The sequence below is a fragment of the Onychostruthus taczanowskii genome, unplaced genomic scaffold, assembly GCF_017590055.1.
Source record: "Onychostruthus taczanowskii isolate IOZ18803 unplaced genomic scaffold, ASM1759005v1 scaffold1, whole genome shotgun sequence".
NCBI lineage: Eukaryota > Metazoa > Chordata > Aves > Passeriformes > Passeridae > Onychostruthus > Onychostruthus taczanowskii.
In genome coordinates this window covers 35,687,317-35,704,613 of record NW_024496525.1, presented here as the reverse complement: position 1 = coordinate 35,704,613, position 17,297 = coordinate 35,687,317, and the positions used below count along the sequence as shown (strand labels likewise).

At 37.5% G+C, this 17,297-nt stretch overlaps 1 protein-coding gene across 3 annotated transcripts; it reads left to right on the top strand.

Moving 5' to 3' along the window:
• Positions 1–243: 243 nt before the first annotated feature.
• PPM1A (protein phosphatase, Mg2+/Mn2+ dependent 1A) lies at positions 244–15,861 on the top strand. 3 transcript variants are annotated; one of them, XM_041396475.1, is made up of 5 exons: positions 244–1,095; positions 2,809–2,926; positions 7,904–8,012; positions 10,664–10,721; positions 13,042–15,861. In XM_041396475.1, exons 1-5 carry the CDS (start codon positions 262–264, stop codon positions 13,069–13,071), a joined length of 1,149 nt encoding a protein of 382 aa, XP_041252409.1. In that variant the 5' UTR covers positions 244–261; the 3' UTR covers positions 13,072–15,861. The 3 variants fall into 3 exon arrangements, with proteins under 3 accessions (XP_041252409.1, XP_041252323.1, XP_041252495.1); XM_041396389.1 differs by having other exon boundaries at positions 12,970–13,100; XM_041396561.1 differs by lacking the exon at positions 7,904–8,012.
• Positions 15,862–17,297: the final 1,436 nt, after the last annotated feature.

Sequence of the window (17,297 nt, the reverse complement as noted above, 5' to 3'; positions counted from 1 at the left end):
TTTCAAGTAAAACAGCTGAAAATAGAAAAATGTGAAAAGTGCAGTTCAGCTAGTAGTAGTGTCCTTGTTTCAATTAGATGAAAGCAATGCAAATTTTACTGGAGACACAGAAAAATCAGCTTTATAGCTGTGTACTTTGGGCATCTTAGCATGACTTGTACCATTATTTAATGTCTTCCAACAGGATTTTTAAACTAGGCATTTAAGAAATATCTTAATAATCCTTGTTTTTTTCCTTTGTAGAACTGAAGGAAGGTCACCATGGGAGCATTTTTAGACAAGCCAAAGATGGAGAAGCATAACGCCCAGGGGCAGGGGAACGGGCTGCGTTACGGTCTGAGCAGTATGCAGGGCTGGCGCGTGGAAATGGAGGATGCACACACGGCTGTCATTGGTTTGCCAAATGGACTTGATGGATGGTCCTTTTTTGCTGTCTATGATGGGCACGCTGGATCCCAGGTTGCCAAGTACTGCTGTGAGCATTTATTAGATCACATCACGAGCAACCAGGATTTTAAAGGGCCAGATGGGCCACCATCTGTGGAAAGTGTAAAGAGCGGCATCAGAACAGGTTTTCTGCAAATTGATGAACACATGAGAGTCATCTCCGAGAAGAAGCATGGCGCAGACAGAAGTGGGTCAACAGCTGTGGGTGTCATGATTTCTCCCCAACACACGTACTTCATCAACTGTGGAGACTCGAGAGGTTTGCTCTGTCGAAACAGGAAGGTTCACTTCTTCACGCAGGATCACAAACCAAGTAACCCGCTGGAGAAGGAGCGTATACAGAACGCAGGTGGCTCCGTAATGATTCAGCGTGTGAATGGCTCCCTTGCTGTTTCAAGGGCGCTCGGGGACTTTGATTACAAATGTGTCCATGGGAAAGGTCCTACAGAACAGCTGGTCTCACCCGAGCCTGAAGTTTATGAAATTGAGAGATCAGAAGAAGACGATCAGTTCATCATCCTGGCGTGCGACGGTATCTGGGATGTTATGGGAAATGAAGAGCTGTGTGACTTTGTAAGATCCAGACTTGAAGTCACTGATGACCTTGAGAAAGTTTGCAATGAGATAGTTGACACCTGCTTGTACAAGGTAGCCAGACTTGAGAGAAGGAGTTTACTGTGCTTTCCCTATTAGAAGTTTATGAGCAAGCTAATAATAACTTTTCTTCCAGTCTATAAATATTCAGTGGTTTATGGTAACATGACTTTGACAGTGATGACCATGTTTCCTACAAAAATGGTGATAGAGGGGGAATGAACACACAACAGAAACAATGTTTTTCTGGGTGGTTTTGGTTAATTAATCATGTACAGATACACTGTGATCAGTGGAAAACTAGAAGCTAATGGGAATTTATGGGCAAGCTAAAGACAATAACTGCCCTTTTCTGTTTCATAATGTACTTTACAAAACCTCAACTCTTAAGACTTAATCAGGCTAGGGAGTGTATTTCCCCTTCCTAATCTTCCCCTGCTTCCTTGGGCACATAGTATTAACATTATTGTCATATTTGCATCAAGATACATGCAGAATCAATGAACCTTGACTTCATATTTTGAAGACCTGGCTTCCTAAGTTAGTTTTTATTTTGGTTTAATTACTGTATTTCTTACTCACTGTTGTGTGGTACAGCTCTGAAACCAGCTCTAGTAGATGAAGATGAGACTGTTTGGTTTAACAAAACTATGTAACTTTGTCTGCATTAACTTCTACTTTGTATTAATAAGTTGCAATGTGATGCAGTTACTGAGTTTCATAGCTTGATACTTATTTTGCAAAGGTAAACTGGAAGTCATAAAGCAAAAAAAGCCAACTTTTTTCTAAAGAAACAAGACAACATCCCTGCTCTTCCCACGTGGCTAACAGGATCATTGTTTCCCTTCTAGAAAATTGTAATTGCTTTCCAACACCTTGGCAGATTGATAATGGTTATATTTTTGTTTACTATTTTTCTTTGGCAATCCTAAAAGAAAATACCAGGAAAGGAACAGTGGCATGTGAGTGCTGTAAGCTTTGCAGGAGCCAACTGTCAGCACCTCCCCATACCCATATACTGTTATTTTGCACACTGGCTTTTTCTTGATCTTGCTGACATGAGTGGAGTTAATTAGTGTTAAAAGTTAAGCCTGTGGATGCATGTTTGTAGGCCAAAGCTCAGGGGTATTGAAAGTAAACCAAACAGTTACTTTGCTTAAGCAGAATGTGTTTGTATTCAAGTATTGGGGTTCATTTATTTGGAGTTTTAAATGTAAACATTTTTTGCAAAGATCTGAGTACCTTACAGCTGGTTTTCTAACAATTCTATCACTTGCAACTTTTCATGTTTTAAATGAAAAGGAGAAGAAAAAACCTAATAGCTGTGATTTTTAGTGGAATTACTGTCTGAATTTAGCACCTTCCTGATTAGTGCTTTTGAGCAGTAATGGTTTTGTTCACATATACAGCTGTTTTCCCAAAATGATTGGATGGCACTTAAAAAAGATGGAACACAACTTTGTAATTATACGTCACTCATTAGTCATGTCAGTTTTTAGATGACAATGGGGTGTCTTTAAGTGGCTCCATGTAGTCTGCAGACCATAAAAGTGGAAAAAACAATGACTGAAGAATTGTACCAAATGAATGGGCCTGGAATTCTGTAAGGGGTACAGGGAGATTAATTCTAGCCATAATATTAATCCATAATAGTGAAAGTTGGATTCTGATCTCATATGATTTGTGAATTTCTGTATTTAAAATGCTTTGATGTGTGTTTAGCCTGGTGTGTATACATTTCTCAAATCATTTTTTCTTTTCCACCAGGGAAGTCGAGACAACATGAGTGTGATATTGATCTGTTTTCCGAATGCACCAAAGGTATCACCAGAGGCGGTGAAAAGAGAGGCAGAGTTGGACAAGTACCTGGAAAGCAGAGTAGAAGGTGGATCATTTAAAAAAAAATAAGTAACTTTGTTTCTAAACAGACCCCTGGCCCCCTTCCCCTTCCAGCAACTAAACCCTTAACTCATACAGGCTTTTTAATAGACCTTCAAGTGCCATTGGCCATCCTGTGTACCTCTGAAAAAGGCACTCATATATGTCCTGAAAAAGTTCTGCTACGAAAGTGGAGCAGCCTGTAGCCCTGAAAATTATTCAGGATGGCAAAGAATTCATTTATGACCAGTGTTCTTCCTGAGTCTGTTCACAGCACTAACTTCAGACCAGAGAATCCTGGTTCCTGTTACATGGAGTTAAAGAAAATAATTAGAATATCTTACAAAGTGTCTGTGAAGATGGTAATTTGAGTGCCATTTATAGTTAAATACAAATCAGTTAGCTGTGATACTTTATTATCCAGTAATAGTAGGGTTACAACTTGATTACTATAATCTTAAAACACCTGCTTACATATTTACTTATTTGAAAGTACATCAGAAATTTGTCAAAGCTAATCTTTAAGCATTCATGACAAACAAAAGCTGGGAACTCATCTTACTCATAGTAACTTAAAAATTTTTCTTTAAATTTGTATTTCAGGAGTTCTTAAACTTTAAATTGAAACTGCAAGTCTGGGGCTTTTTGGATCACATAAAATGATATTTGAAATCAATTAGATTCAAAATAATTTCTGATTAAAACTGCATTTATAGTGCCTTTTGATATTTAAAACCAACTACATCTTGGAGTTTGTTTCTGAAATCTAAGACATGCTGTATGCATTATTTGCATAGGTTAAGTCTATTTTTGAAGTGGACTCCTCTGTGTGTTACAAGTCTAGTTATGTGTGTGTATACTCCCAAGAATCCTTAATAGCACAGGGCACGATAGGCAGAGTTCTCCACAACTATGGTAGCAGTGATTAGTAAGTTAGAGGAGTACATTATGCACTTTTTTCCTCCTTAACTTGCATGATGGTAACACAGTGCAGCTCCAGAAATTTCACAGAGAACTTGCCTGCATGGGAATTTTGGGCTCAGACAAATCCATGTGCAATTTTTAAAGCACTTACAACTTGTGTGGGTGCTCCTGCAGAAAGTCCCACGTTTTTCAGAGGCTTCACTCGCCAGGTCTCAGCAAACTGCATCTGTTCTGCCCCTGAACAAATGCCCAGGCAGACGTTTCTGTTTTGTCATCTCCACGCTCGCCTGAGAGGAGAGGTTGGTGCACAGTCAGTGCTGGTGTGAATCTCCCTGACAGCGTGGCAGGAATGTCCCAGTGCAGTCACCCTGCGGGAGGGAAGTGTCGGCAGAGCAGGGAGCAGGTTTGCACCAGGCCTGTGAGGAGTTTGCTCTGTGTGCCCACCCACAGATCTGCTGAAGAACGAGTGTGCTGTACGTTCACACGGTGATTCACAGCGTGGTAACTCTCCTTATCTGGGCAAGTGCTGCCTTCTTATCTTAGGTATTGTGTCTGAGCTCAGACAAACCCGTGGCCTAGAATATGAAAATATGATGAAGCCAAGGCTGGCATCTTCAGCTGGCCTCATCGTACCCCAGGAATGTTACAGTGAGGAAAGCTGACATTTTTGTACAGCTGCCTAAACACTGGACCTGCATGTGGTTATGGTACATACAAGGAATTTGGCTGCTGGTACTTTGCATTTATACAAATAGGAGATTTGCAGGAATGATCAAAGTGTGATAATTGCATAGAGGCAGAAGGATTCTATATGTAGTTATAAAGCACTTTAATACTAATTTAATGGGATGATGTCTGAACAACTTGAGGAAATATATTGTACTTCCTCTCAAGGGTCTTTGCTTAATATCTAGAGTTATCCTTAACCTTTTGTCTCTTGTTGCACAAAAATATTATTTAAATGAATGAATATTTAGTAAACACTACTCAACCCAGCAGAGATTTGTATCAGCTGTTTGCAGAATTTGGCCTTTTAGGACTTATGCATGAGGAAAGTTGAAAGGCCTGAACTAAGGCAGAATTTCAAGAACAGGAGTTGATAACTTTGTTATATTTAATATATACTTAATTAATTAATGTGCCATTGCATTGTTTCTGAAGTGGATAATGCCTTATTGACTAGTAAGGTAGGACTGCTGCAGCATCTGAAACTTTATACACTACAGTGAATAATCTTGCTCTTTTATTAGGATACTATAAGAGTGGCAGTGCTTAACTTTAAAAGCCTGATTTTTGGCTGAAGGAACTAAAAAATATAAAGAGTACTTTTAGAATGATCTTACTAATATGTAATATCAATTTAATTTAAAATTAATTAAAGTGGAAACTTGATCAAAATGCATATTACATATTTTTATGCACTTCAGTACTCCGTGAAGTCCAACAGATAATAAGAGTCGATCCTTTCTAATGTGCATTTTTTTTTCTGGTTGTATTTTTATCCCCTTGGCCCAGAATATACCTTTATACTGTTAAAAACTAGTGCAAATTTTAAGACTGAATAGGATTTAATAATGATGGTCATCTTGAATAAGGAGAGATGATTCAGATCCTAAAAAATGTAGAAACTTTTCTACTTACTATGTCACTTAAGACTCTCCTGATGTCTTTGTGGTCCAGATTTGTAGCTGCAACAAATAATGGAAGAAGCAGCAAGTGTGGAGAAGCATCCTTGTGCCAATACTTGCAATAAATCAATGTTACTTCTAAAGTAATGTGAACTTCATGGTAGAAGTAGTCAGTCATTCCAAAATGTGTTGCTATTATTTGCACTAATATGTGTTATCGATGTGTTGACTCTAAAAAGAAACTTGTCTAAGCTTTTTTTTTTCTGTTATCTTTTTTTTTTTTTTTTTTTTGCATAAAACCATTCCGTAATAGATATTCTCTGCAATATTTATACCTATGTAGAGATAAAGAATTTAAAGTTAGGTGTTATATGTTCCTTCCCTAATTTTCACATAAACAAAGTTCTGGCTTTTTCTTAAACTTTGTATGGAATTCCCATTTTTGAATCCTTTCTTTTAGGGTTGTAAGTACATTTTTCCAGTACTTGATGCCATGAAAATGTGTAGAAGGTTTAAAAGTAAATCAAAGACTGGGGGGAGGTTTGAAGGTGTATTGAAACAAGATAATTCCAATAAATTAAACACAGCTAGCAGACCGACTCCATTTGTTGTGTCTTCAGTGTTCATTCAGTCTTTATCTATAGTTTTTTCAAAATATAAATGTATTCATTTAGTGGAGACTGTATGTTAAATGTACTGCAGTTACAGGTTGTGAAACTGTGTAGTATAGGTCAACTATAAAGTCCTTATTTTTGTACAGCAGAACTTTAGAACTAGCACAATGTAGCATATTCTAGATGTTCAAAATTGCACAATAAAGGAACTTGGCAAACCAAATCTGAGATCTTGGCTTCTTATTCAGATTTAAGAGTCATAGATTATTTCTTTGCTAAATGTAAGATGGTAAAATGAACTTTGGCTGTAGATTTTGAGGAAATGGCAAGTTTTTGAGGTGTCTCTGGTGCGTGGTGTCATGTGTTTAAAATTTAGGTTTTGAAGTGAACAGCTTAAAGTTCTGTGCTGCAGAATTTGATTCTGGTTGAGGACTAGGCAGTGTTTCCACTATACCTTGCAAATAATTTACACAGCCTGACTGCAAAACAGAGCTGATGGTTTTTGTAAACACACACAGCCCTGAAAAACCATTACATACACAAAAAGTAATTCACAATTGTTTTTTAGGTTTTGTTTTGACTAAAAAGGACTGGATACATGTTGGTTTTAAAAACTTTCAATGTGCCTTATCTCACAAATTATAAAATGGAAACTTCGTATGTTCTTCTGGAATGTAGGGCAAAATGTGAATGCTTGAGTATTTTACAAAAGTGGTACTGATGAATTCCAACTGTTTTCAAACTGTGTAATGCTTTACTACATGAAGAATAGTGTGCATGTACATACATGCATGTATAGATGTGCACACATGTACACATTATTGTATGCATGTTGCAGTATTCACTTGAGGATGAAAAGCACCAGGTCTTAATAATTTACAAGTTTTGCAACTTCTGAGAGGTCATGTTTGCAGAGAAATGAATGAGATGCATTTTAAAAGATGTTCTTGTTCTTTAAATTTCATAAAATACCTATTTAAGGAATGACTCTTCAGGGGTGATATGACCTTGAATGTCTTGAATTCAGATAAAACTGTGTGCTTTTGACTTGAGGAGAAAAGTGAAAAAAGCAAACACAAAAAAAACCTCATAAAAACCACCAAACCAACCAGGCCTAAGAACAAAATTAAAGGATTAATGTCTTGACAAATGTGGCTGTGGCTACAATACAGATGCTCTTCACCCAGAAGCTGGAGTGGATCAGCTTTAAGTTTCTGCCCTGAATTGAAATATCTTCTGAGCTGAGGATGAAACTGTCAATTAGATGTGGTGTCCCTGGCTTTTAATTTATGTGTAATAGTCCTTAAATTTGCATGTTGCTGTAATGCAGTGAGGTACAAGTATTGGTTAATACACATACAGCCATGGGAATTACTTCTGACGTGTCTAACCTTTTATTTCTTGAAAATACTATGTTTTCTGTGATGGCAATAGTATTTTATATTGTGTTGCAGTGATAAAACTGGTGTTAATATCTGCCCCATGCCTTGGGCATACTGTGGGAAGATATTACATCTTCTGTCTAATGTATAGCAGGAAAGCCATTAAAGATTTTTTTTCCCCACTGTTACTAGATAGCTGTGTATTTCTAAAACCAAGTCAGCATGTGAGCAGCAGTAAATCTGTGTCAAATCTGTTACAGGTTTTTGCTTATGGAACCAAAGTTAACAATTACCATGTTGAGTACGGTCTGTCGCTTTAATTATTTTTAATTTATTCATTTTTAATGTTAAGCTGCCTTTTTATAAAACTGAGTGTTTCAATCTTTTGAAGTTAAATTTGGACTGCACTTACAAAAAAAGTACTTCTGATTCCCAGAGATCATAAAGAAGCAGGGTGAAGGAGTGCCAGACTTAGTCCACGTGATGCGTACGTTAGCAACTGAGAGCATCCCAAACCTCCCGCCGGGGGGGGAGTTGGCAAGCAAGTGAGTTCCCATCAGTGTACATGTGGGGTTTGGTTTAAATCACCTTGTAACTGCAAGGCCACTCTTAAAAAAGTTGGGGGGCAGGGAGGGAGGAAGGGCACAGGACAAAAGGTGATGATGATCTGTTCTCCAGCTCTTACTACTCAGTTGTTCTGGCCGAAAAGGACAAGCCTAAGAATGGAGTTGACTATGAATCATTGCAAAAATTAAATGTCAAACTGTAGTTTTGGGAAGGAATGAGGGGTTTTTAAGGGTGGCCTGAGTGTCTGGTTTTTGTAATGAACTGGGGTTTCTGGGGGGATGTTACATTTGAACATGTGAAAATAATGCCCTGATTTTAATTACTTGGGTTGAAGTGTTACACATTTCAACAAGAAGTGATATGCATAAAATGTTTTGCTTGGCAGCTTTCTTTTCTTGTCTGTAGCCGTGTTGTAATTGCTTAAAAATTTGCTTTTGTTCCTCTCTGTTTGTGACAAATCTGAAAGCGAGATAGAAATCTATCAAAAAAGAAAAGTGGGAAGTTAAATTTGTAGCTTTATACAGCTGGCTTTGTCCTTGAAGGTTTCAGTGGTGATGCTTTTTGGTTTCCCAAATATTCAGTCTTTAAGGAAGCAATGTGCTTAGCTTGTTTGCATCCCAAACAAAGTGCTTTTTGATTCAAAAGATTCCTCCTGGGCCTATGCTGTGTTAAAAAGGATTGGGCATATATGATACAGAGTATTTTTGACCTTTCAGAGTCTGATTTTTGTATTGTTACACCAAAACATCAGGACTTTAGGCATGTAACTGAATAAATTATAAAATTAAAAATTGAATAAATTATGAAGGGATAAATTGAATAAATTATAAAGTGATAACTGTAAAGATGGCTTCTAGAAAACAATATTGTTCTTATAGGAGCTGTTTGACTAGGAGAAGAAGAGATGGCAATTTAAAGTATAATAGCATCTCTTTAGGATGGGCTGCTGTACTGTTGAAGTATGAGTGAGTCAGTTACTCATGAAATGCAGCATACAAATTGATTTTTCTTCATCTCCTTTGGCTGGAAGTAGCATCATGGCTGTGAAGAAATGCTGAAGTGATGTGACTTCAGCATTTTGTGTCTCAGTGATGCTAGTTTGAATAGGGACTTAGAGAAATATTGATTTAATTGGATGTTTATGTAACTTAAAGCACTATTGCCAATTTGGAAGGAAAATAATGCTTTTCAAGAAACCTGCCTGTATTTAGAATCAGAGATACCTATTTCTTGAAAGATATGGGAAACTTTCCAATCCATCTATGTAATGTACCTTGTGTGTAATTGCTTGATTTTATTGCTTTAAATCCAACCTCTTCTTTCATGCCCTATAACCATTCACTCTGATGTTTTTACGTGGTAGTTCCTGACTCTTCAGTGTTGCAGGATGATTCCAAAGCTTGTCATCTGCTTTTTCCTTCTCTTGCACTCCTTTGTGATTGCTCTGCATGCATTCATCAGCAGTTTAAAGGTTGCTCTTTGGAGTTTGTTTTGCATCACAATCTGCTACTTCATCTTACTTGGTTCTGCAGAATGGGATCCAAAAGAAAGTTGCATTTAAAGTCCAATATGCAATTTCTGTTTTTTACTTCCCTCTTTCCTTCCTGTTCTCCCTTCAAAGTTTTTTCCTTATATATTGGGAAAGGCATAGGCAGCTTCTTCCTTCAACCTCACATTTGCTTGTGTTTTGTTTTTTGGGATTTTTTTATTACCTGTTTTCAAGGGGTTTTTTGAATGTCAGCTTTTCATCCTATGTTAAAAGAAATAAATAAAAATCATGTTCCTCATTTGCATGTCGATTGCAAATGTATTCATATTTTATCAATCTATTTCTTATCAATTTTTTATCACTATTAGAAAAGTCAAGAATCTCAGAGATGAAGGTTCATTTCAAGCTATCTTAAATATGCTAAGCAGGGGCCTTTTTAAAAGGAGGTAACTGTCAAAATGCTTGAATAAATTTTTTTTGTATTTTTTACCAGACAAAATTTATCTCATTCTGAAGATACAATACACAAACCTGAATTTTTTTTTTGTTTTTGTTGTAGTTGTTGGTTTTTTTGAGAAAAAAATTGCAGGAGAGTATTGGCCATGTCATTGTAGAAGAGTACTGTTCTAGAACTATTTTTTTCATGTCTGCACATGGAAAGTACATTTTAGGATGTAACACAAATGAAAATGTACTTCAGAATGTAATTTTTTTGTGTCCAGAAAATAACACAACACTGTTCCCCTATGGAAGTAATACATAATACATGCCATAATGCATGAGGCACTACTGCAGTGGATTTTGGGCACACAAATGACAAGGACATTAAGTGTCCACTGAGGTTTCTGCTACCCTTTTTCAAAGGGAAGACCTGACTGTCAGGTTGTGCCCTTCTCCTGCTGAAGTCCAAGGGATATTCAGCCTTGTTTGTCTTCAGCCTAAAGGTTTTAAAGGATTTTTAATTTTTTTTTAATGGTTTTAAAGTGCTAACTTACAGTAAAAATGTTTCTCTGAATTTGGAATCTTCTAAAGTTTGCATTTAAATTAAAATTGGGAATTTGATTTGGGGAAAAAAAAGAAAAGAAAAACACAGCCTTAAGATCTTGTGGGTTTTTTGTTTTTTTTTTTTTTTTGCTCTAGACGGAGTGTGATTGAAGCTGTGTATAACAGACTGAACCCCTACAGGAATGATGATGCTGTAAGTACCTTTTCTCTTACATTCTCTTTCTCCCCACCCCAATTATTTGAGCTGTTTTGTAAAGAAAGATACTGCAAATTCTGCTAAAGACCCTTTCCCCCAAGAAAGAAATAACAGTGTTGTGCTTTTTGGACTGTGTTTTGTAATTGTTTTCTGCTGATCATCATCTCAACCCTCAGTAGGGTTGATTCATTTGTCCTCTGGAGTTTCATTATTTCAGTCCTGCTTGGGTTTCCAAGTGCTGCCAAATGGTGGAAAGAGTCATGGGGGGCCTTTTTTCCCCATTCTTTATAGGAGATATTTTTTCCTAAACATCAAGAAGAAAAATGCTGTATCTAAAGGTTAAATGGATGTGTTAAGAATATATTAGTTTACCAAATGGACTGTGTAAACACTTTTATTCTTAAGCATAGAACATCTTACAGCAAGCAAACGCTTTGGGTTCTTATATGTCAGTGCTGAAAGAGACATAAATCCACTGTCAGGATGAGGGGAGGAAAAACCAAACAGTGAACATGAGCATGATCCCAGTGGCAGTTTGATCACCAGAAACAACATTCTGTCACTGAAAATAGTGTCTCATAGAGCAGTTAAACTGATCCTTTAAGCATCAGCAGAAATTTCTTCCGTGCTTGGATGTGACAGAAGTGAAATGCAGCCAGACATAAAGATTGTGCGTTGGCCTTACAACTGTGCACTAGTTTTATTTGGCAGCCTTCATTCTATTTTTAGCTTTAAAATTCCTGAATAGGGGCTGAAAGAGGATGCTTTACCTTCAAAATACATTCTGTAGTATGTTGCTGTTCTACAAACCTACAGTACACAAACTTCGTGATCATGTTGGCAAGTGGGGCACAGAAATTTGCATATGGAATAGTTGGCAAGCAGCTCCTGCGTTTTTACTCGAGCTGCTTTTATTCTTCATTCTTGAAAGAACCATTTTGCTCTTTCATATAATTGCTCTCCTTTGCTACTTCTGGTCTTGAAGGAAAAGCTGGAGGTGGTACTTTTGCAAAGGGCAATTTCAGTTTGTGTTTTTTTTTTAAGTACACCTCCGTGCCAACTGTTCCTCTCTGGTTTGCAATGGATTCTGTGTGCAAGTTTGAATGAAGGGTGCAGAGCTTCAGTGCTAAGAAATTATCATGTGTGGCATTGCTAGAGACTTAATTAGCTTCTTTCCTCTCCAAGGAGTCACTAAGGCAGTGCTTTTGAACAGAAGTAATATTTCTACCTCCTGCAGCCTCAGTAATGAGGGGGAGGTGTAGCTGTGGAAGCACCAGGATGAGCTGTTGTAAAAGCCCATCCTGCCCCTTAATTGCTTGTGGAAAAGGAGCATGTGATGCTGAAACCACCACAAGTGGTGCACAGGAGCAGTTTGCTCTGCCTCCTGTGCTGCTTATCGAGCTGTAACTTCAGCTGCAGAGCTGTGGCCCCACTTGCTCATGGTTAACCTGTGAGCCCACCTGATGAGGTGGGGAAAGCTGCATGCAGAGCAGGGAAAAGGAAACAGGCCTGACACAAAGGCAAATGGATTAAAAAACACTTGGTAAAATTAAATACTGGTTAAACCAGGGATTGGTTAAACATTTGTCAGGCTTGTGGTAGTTATACAAAATCTGCTGTTGCCTGTGGGTCTAAATGGAATGAATTTTTGGGACACTCACGTATTGGATAGGTTGAAATACCAAGTAGTGTGACCATACAATTATGATTTGGAGCACAGCATGTCTCTACTTTCAATTTTTTTGTTACATACATTTATTTTTTTCCCCTTGCAGTTTCATTACCATCCAAAATTACGATTTCCTTCAGTTGCCTAAACTACACTTCTGTAACCTTAAATTAAAAGTGCTAAAATAGCTCTGAGTTATAACAGGGTGTCAGTTGATGTCTGTATCTTCCCATGCAGCAAGGGAGGGCTGAGAAGACAAAGGATGATAATGGTGATAGCACATGACATGAGCACATCCTGCTCTTTTCTCACACCTGTGAGCTGAGAGTATCCATTTTGTATTATTTCTAACTACTCAGGAAATAGCTAGAAAGGCTCTGGAAATGCTTTTGAGTAACATGCCTAGGATCTTATTTTCAGGATTGATGAAACATTTGGTCATATTTTGAAATTTCTTGATTCTGATGTTTTGTTAATTAGGAATATGTGGGGTTTAGATACTTTTTAAAAGCTGTTTCTTTTAAAAGGGGAGAGAAAAGAGACTCCTGAAATGATTTAAGTCTTTACCCTTTTCAGTCTGGATTTTCCAGAAACTGCCGCAAGGATGGGCACTCCAGACTTTAAAGGGTTCCTTCTTTTTTCTTTAAGGATTCTGCCTCAACTGATGATATGTGGTAAAACTGCTCATCTAGCTGTGGAGTTCACGTTTCATCCTGCAAATGAAAGTGCAGCCCAACCTCAGTGACCCTTCTTAACATCCATCCTCAACCTTAATTAAAGAAGGGAATATGATGTGTTGGTGAGAGTGACTACAGCAGTACAACATCTAGCCCAGGAACTGATCTTTTTTGTAAAACAGACTTCTGTAAACGTGATTTCAACCCATAAATTCATGTTGTAAATCAGACTCCAGCAATTTATGTTGTATGATTTTGTTTTTGTAAAGTGCAATTGTCTTTGTACAAATGCTCATATTTAATTATGAACCGCTTTAAATCACTATAAAGGTTAGAAGAAATGTTTTGGCTTGTGTGATGCAACAATATATATCCCTTTTAAAAATCATGTTGTGGTTTTGGATTGCAAGGAGCAGCAGCCTAGCCAGCTAGGTGCTCAAGAGGTGCACAAAACTGTTAAAGATAACTTTTTGGTTTATATGAAAGCTGAACTCATGGGCAACCTACCAGAAATTACAGTGTGTGAATTTCACTTGGCAATGGAAAAATAACTTAGGAGTAGTGCACATTCTTCAACAAACAGACATCATTTTCTTGGATGCACTTCTGCTCTCACGTTGAGTGGAAGGGATTTGTGATTTTGAGTTCAGTGGAGTTAAATCATGCCCTATTAACAGTATCCTGTTCATACATGTACCAATCTTGGAATTAGAACCTTGGTTCTTTGCACCTCTTTTTTCATTAACCCTTACCTGAAACTACTAATCACTGAGCATGAAGACAACTTTCTACATAAAGTAGGAGTCTGCAGCATTTTTACAATCCTGATTGGCTGGGTCTGCTGCTGTTCCAAGAAAAATACTCTTGAATTCCATTTTATCAATAAAGCTTGATTTAACAAACAAGACATTTACCCATAAATGTGTAATTCCTTCTTTTCCTGCCTTTTAAAATGTCAGTGCCATTGTAAATGATATTTTACTTGTGGAAGAATATTTTTCTTAATTGGTAGCCCGTTTTTAAAATGGGAAGGATTTTGATTATTGCCCAAGACATAGCCATATGCTAGAGGATGATGTGGGATTAATCCGTTACCCTATTTTTTACAAATGTGGGTTTTTTCAGGCTTTTTGGTGTTGTTTTTTTTTTTTTTTCCCTCCCTACTGAAGATGTGCATTGGTTTGAATTTGCCTACTGTTTGATAAAAATACATTTGTCAAAGCCTGACAATCTTTAACATTTTATGGTGTGTGTTTTTAATTGACCCACTTACTTAGAATGAGAGACTAGTGGTTAAACAGTACTTGTGATTTGAGGTATAGCATGTTGACAATATTTAACTGTTTGTTGTTTAAAATTCTAATTTAAAATTTTATAAGATAATAAACTAATTTGATTTAAGCTTAGCTTTCTCCCATTGAGCATACGAAAATTAAGTTTTCAAGTCAGTCGTGTTTGCAAAACTGCTGTTTTGTGCACCTTGTATTGTCTTTTTGGTTGAGAATATTGTATTTAATATGTAGTTTACTCATTTAGTAGGCAGATTCCTCAAAAGGAAAATCAGTAAAACAAGTAGATTGTAACATTTACTACAGTTAAACAGAATCAGAACTTGGTGTATAATTACTTTTTGATAGGAAAATGTAGTACAATGCATTTTGCTATATTTGTCTTTCCCTAACTTTGACATATACATATTTGTATATATAGCCTTAAAACTAATGCAGAGTTAGGGAACACTGAACAGTGAAAAAGTAACTTATAGTGTCTTGGAACTAAGTATAGTATATACCAGCAAACTTTTCTTTTATCCCTCTTGTCTATGTGGGGTGCTTAAACGTAACTTCATTGTATTCAGTTTGTAATCTGTTCAAGCATGAATGAAGAAAACATAAGCACTATTTGTATTTATAAATTTATAGCAATTTTTGCTTAAAGAACCAGTTCCTTACCTACCTATGAATAAATGCTTAAAATGTCTAATTTTGTTGTAGAGTGCAAAACTATAATGATGTTAAGTTATAGCTTCACAGGCACCTAATTAACGAGCATATTTAATAATACATGGCGTATTAGTGCGAAAAGCTAAACTTAATTTAGGACTAGGCAGATAAAGTTCTGTCCTTTTTTTCATAGAGACTAAAGTTTAGTTTTGGAAACTGCAAATCCTTGAACTGGACTGTGGAACCTTTGAGTTTTAAACTTTAAAAATCGGAAGCAAAACTGTGGTGTGAAAAGCCATACTTCAAACCATAATCACTTAAACTGTCTCAGTGACAAAGGAGATTTTTGAAGCCTCTTCTGACGAGGTCTCCTGAAGGTTAGGAAGGAAAGAATTCTGCTGTTGCTACAGGCAATGTGAGTAGGTTTGAGGGTAGTGGCAGAAAGCCCGTTTCAGGCCTTTCTCTCTCCCGCCTACGTTCAGCGTTTTGATGAGCTCAGAGCACTGAATTATGATGTATGCATAAACACTGCCATTTTAGATACAGACTTTGATTACAGAATAAACGAGTTAAGTATATAAAGCATCCTAGAAAAGAGGCAAGCTGTACTTTTTTCACTGCTCTGAAAAGAAAAAAGGCACTTTTGCACCTTTGTGCATCTCCTTCTTGCACCAGAAACTTTTTTTTTTAAATGCTAAAAACATTAGCACCTCAGGGGCAAGGCAGCAATTTTTATTTTGAAATATTGTGTGCTATTTATTTCCCTCTTGGAAAAAGATTCATGTGTGACAAAAATGAAAATTGTGTGATGTTAACAGATGTATTTTTAAATACATGTTCAAATAGGATGGTCCCGATTTGCTTGTTTTTAAAAGGAAATGACATTTGTAAAGCTACTTTGCTTCGTATGCCATGCAACTTTGTTTTCCTTCTACATTTGACAGCTTCACTGGCTACAGTTTCTGTGAGTTTTGTTATAGTCAGATTAAATGTTTGGCTGATCGTTCTGGGAGAATACCTGTAACTGCTTTATAGACAACTGTTCCAAATAATTCTCGCTAATTCAGCATTGAAAATATGTTCAAGACAGAGGCTTCTAAAATGTGCTTTAAACCAATGTTGGATGAACTCAATGCAGTGTCATTAAGTAGGATCCTAGGTTTGCAAGGCTTTGTTAATCCTTTGTATCCGTGGAGTCCCCGCTACTCGTGCTGGGGCAGGAACAGAGCCTGAGCCTTTCAGCTGGCCCAGGAGCAGCAGCACCACAGCCTTGAGGCACAGCCATCACTCAGTTAAACTCTGAGCTGGAGTCAGAATGGGAGAGAGGAATTCCATCAGCCTGTGCTGAAGTGCTCTGAGCTGCGGCAGGCGTAGGTTGTGTCAGCGGTGCCTGGTGAATACTGAGCAGCAGATGAGTCATGGGAGCGCTTACCTTGAGAGTTCCTGAGTTCCTGCAGGTGCCAAAGCTGATCTCTTCAACATTCACTTGTAGCAAGCTGACTTCAATGTCCATTACATTATTTATTGCAAAGCTGGTGCTGTCACTAGATAGGTTCATGTCTGAGCCATTTTGCTCAGTTCAAGAGTTGGAAGCTTGAGATGATTTAACAAAATTAGGGATCAGTTTTCACTTCATTTGATTCCCTGATAAGAATCCCCCCTTAATTTTATACACTGGGGTAGGAGACACTTCCTATTGCATTCCATTTTTAGTAGTTCATGGTCTAAGGATGTGGCTTCATGATCTTAGGCCAAGACTAAGCCATTGCTCCTAGTTTGCCCCTACTGCCTTTTTTTTTTTTTGTGCCAGTGCTTGTCCTTAGTGGGTGTGCAGTTAGGAGAAAGAAAAAAAACTGTTTTCTTGAGCTGGGTGAATTGATATCCAGCTGTGGGCTGCTGGTGCTCAGGAAAAATGAAGAGTGGGGAGACAGGACTGAGAGCAAAGGAATGCTTGCCCCACCCCTCCTGCCACAGTTTGGGAAACCACACCCAGATAAATGATGGCTGTGTAGGGAGCATCGAAGCCTTTGCAGATCTTTCCCCACTTAAGACAAGAATTTTGCTTTGATAAATGTTTCTTTTCTTTAAACTGGAACCATCAAACTTCAGTCTCAATGTCTTGTGTGTGAGTCCTGTGCTCACAACCTTCCTCTGTGTTTGCATTCTCTGGAGGTTTGGAGCTCTGTCCCGTGGGGGAGACAGCATGGCTGCCACAATTAGATAATGATATGGTTCTTACAGCTTACCTTAGTTCAATGTACATCAGGATTTCATCACGCCAAGA

What these genes read in the sequence shown, in the direction of transcription:
- PPM1A (XM_041396389.1), top strand. Translation starts at nt 262, where the DNA reads ATGGGAGCATTTTTAGACAAGCCAAAGATGGAGAAGCATAACGCCCAG. An exon ending in CCTGGAAAGCAGAGTAGAAG is followed by an intron (nt 2,927 to 7,903) that starts GTGGATCATTTA and finishes TCTGATTCCCAG; the next exon opens with AGATCATAAAGAAGCAGGGT. An exon ending in CCTACAGGAATGATGATGCT is followed by an intron (nt 10,722 to 12,969) that starts GTAAGTACCTTT and finishes TACCCTTTTCAG; the next exon opens with TCTGGATTTTCCAGAAACTG.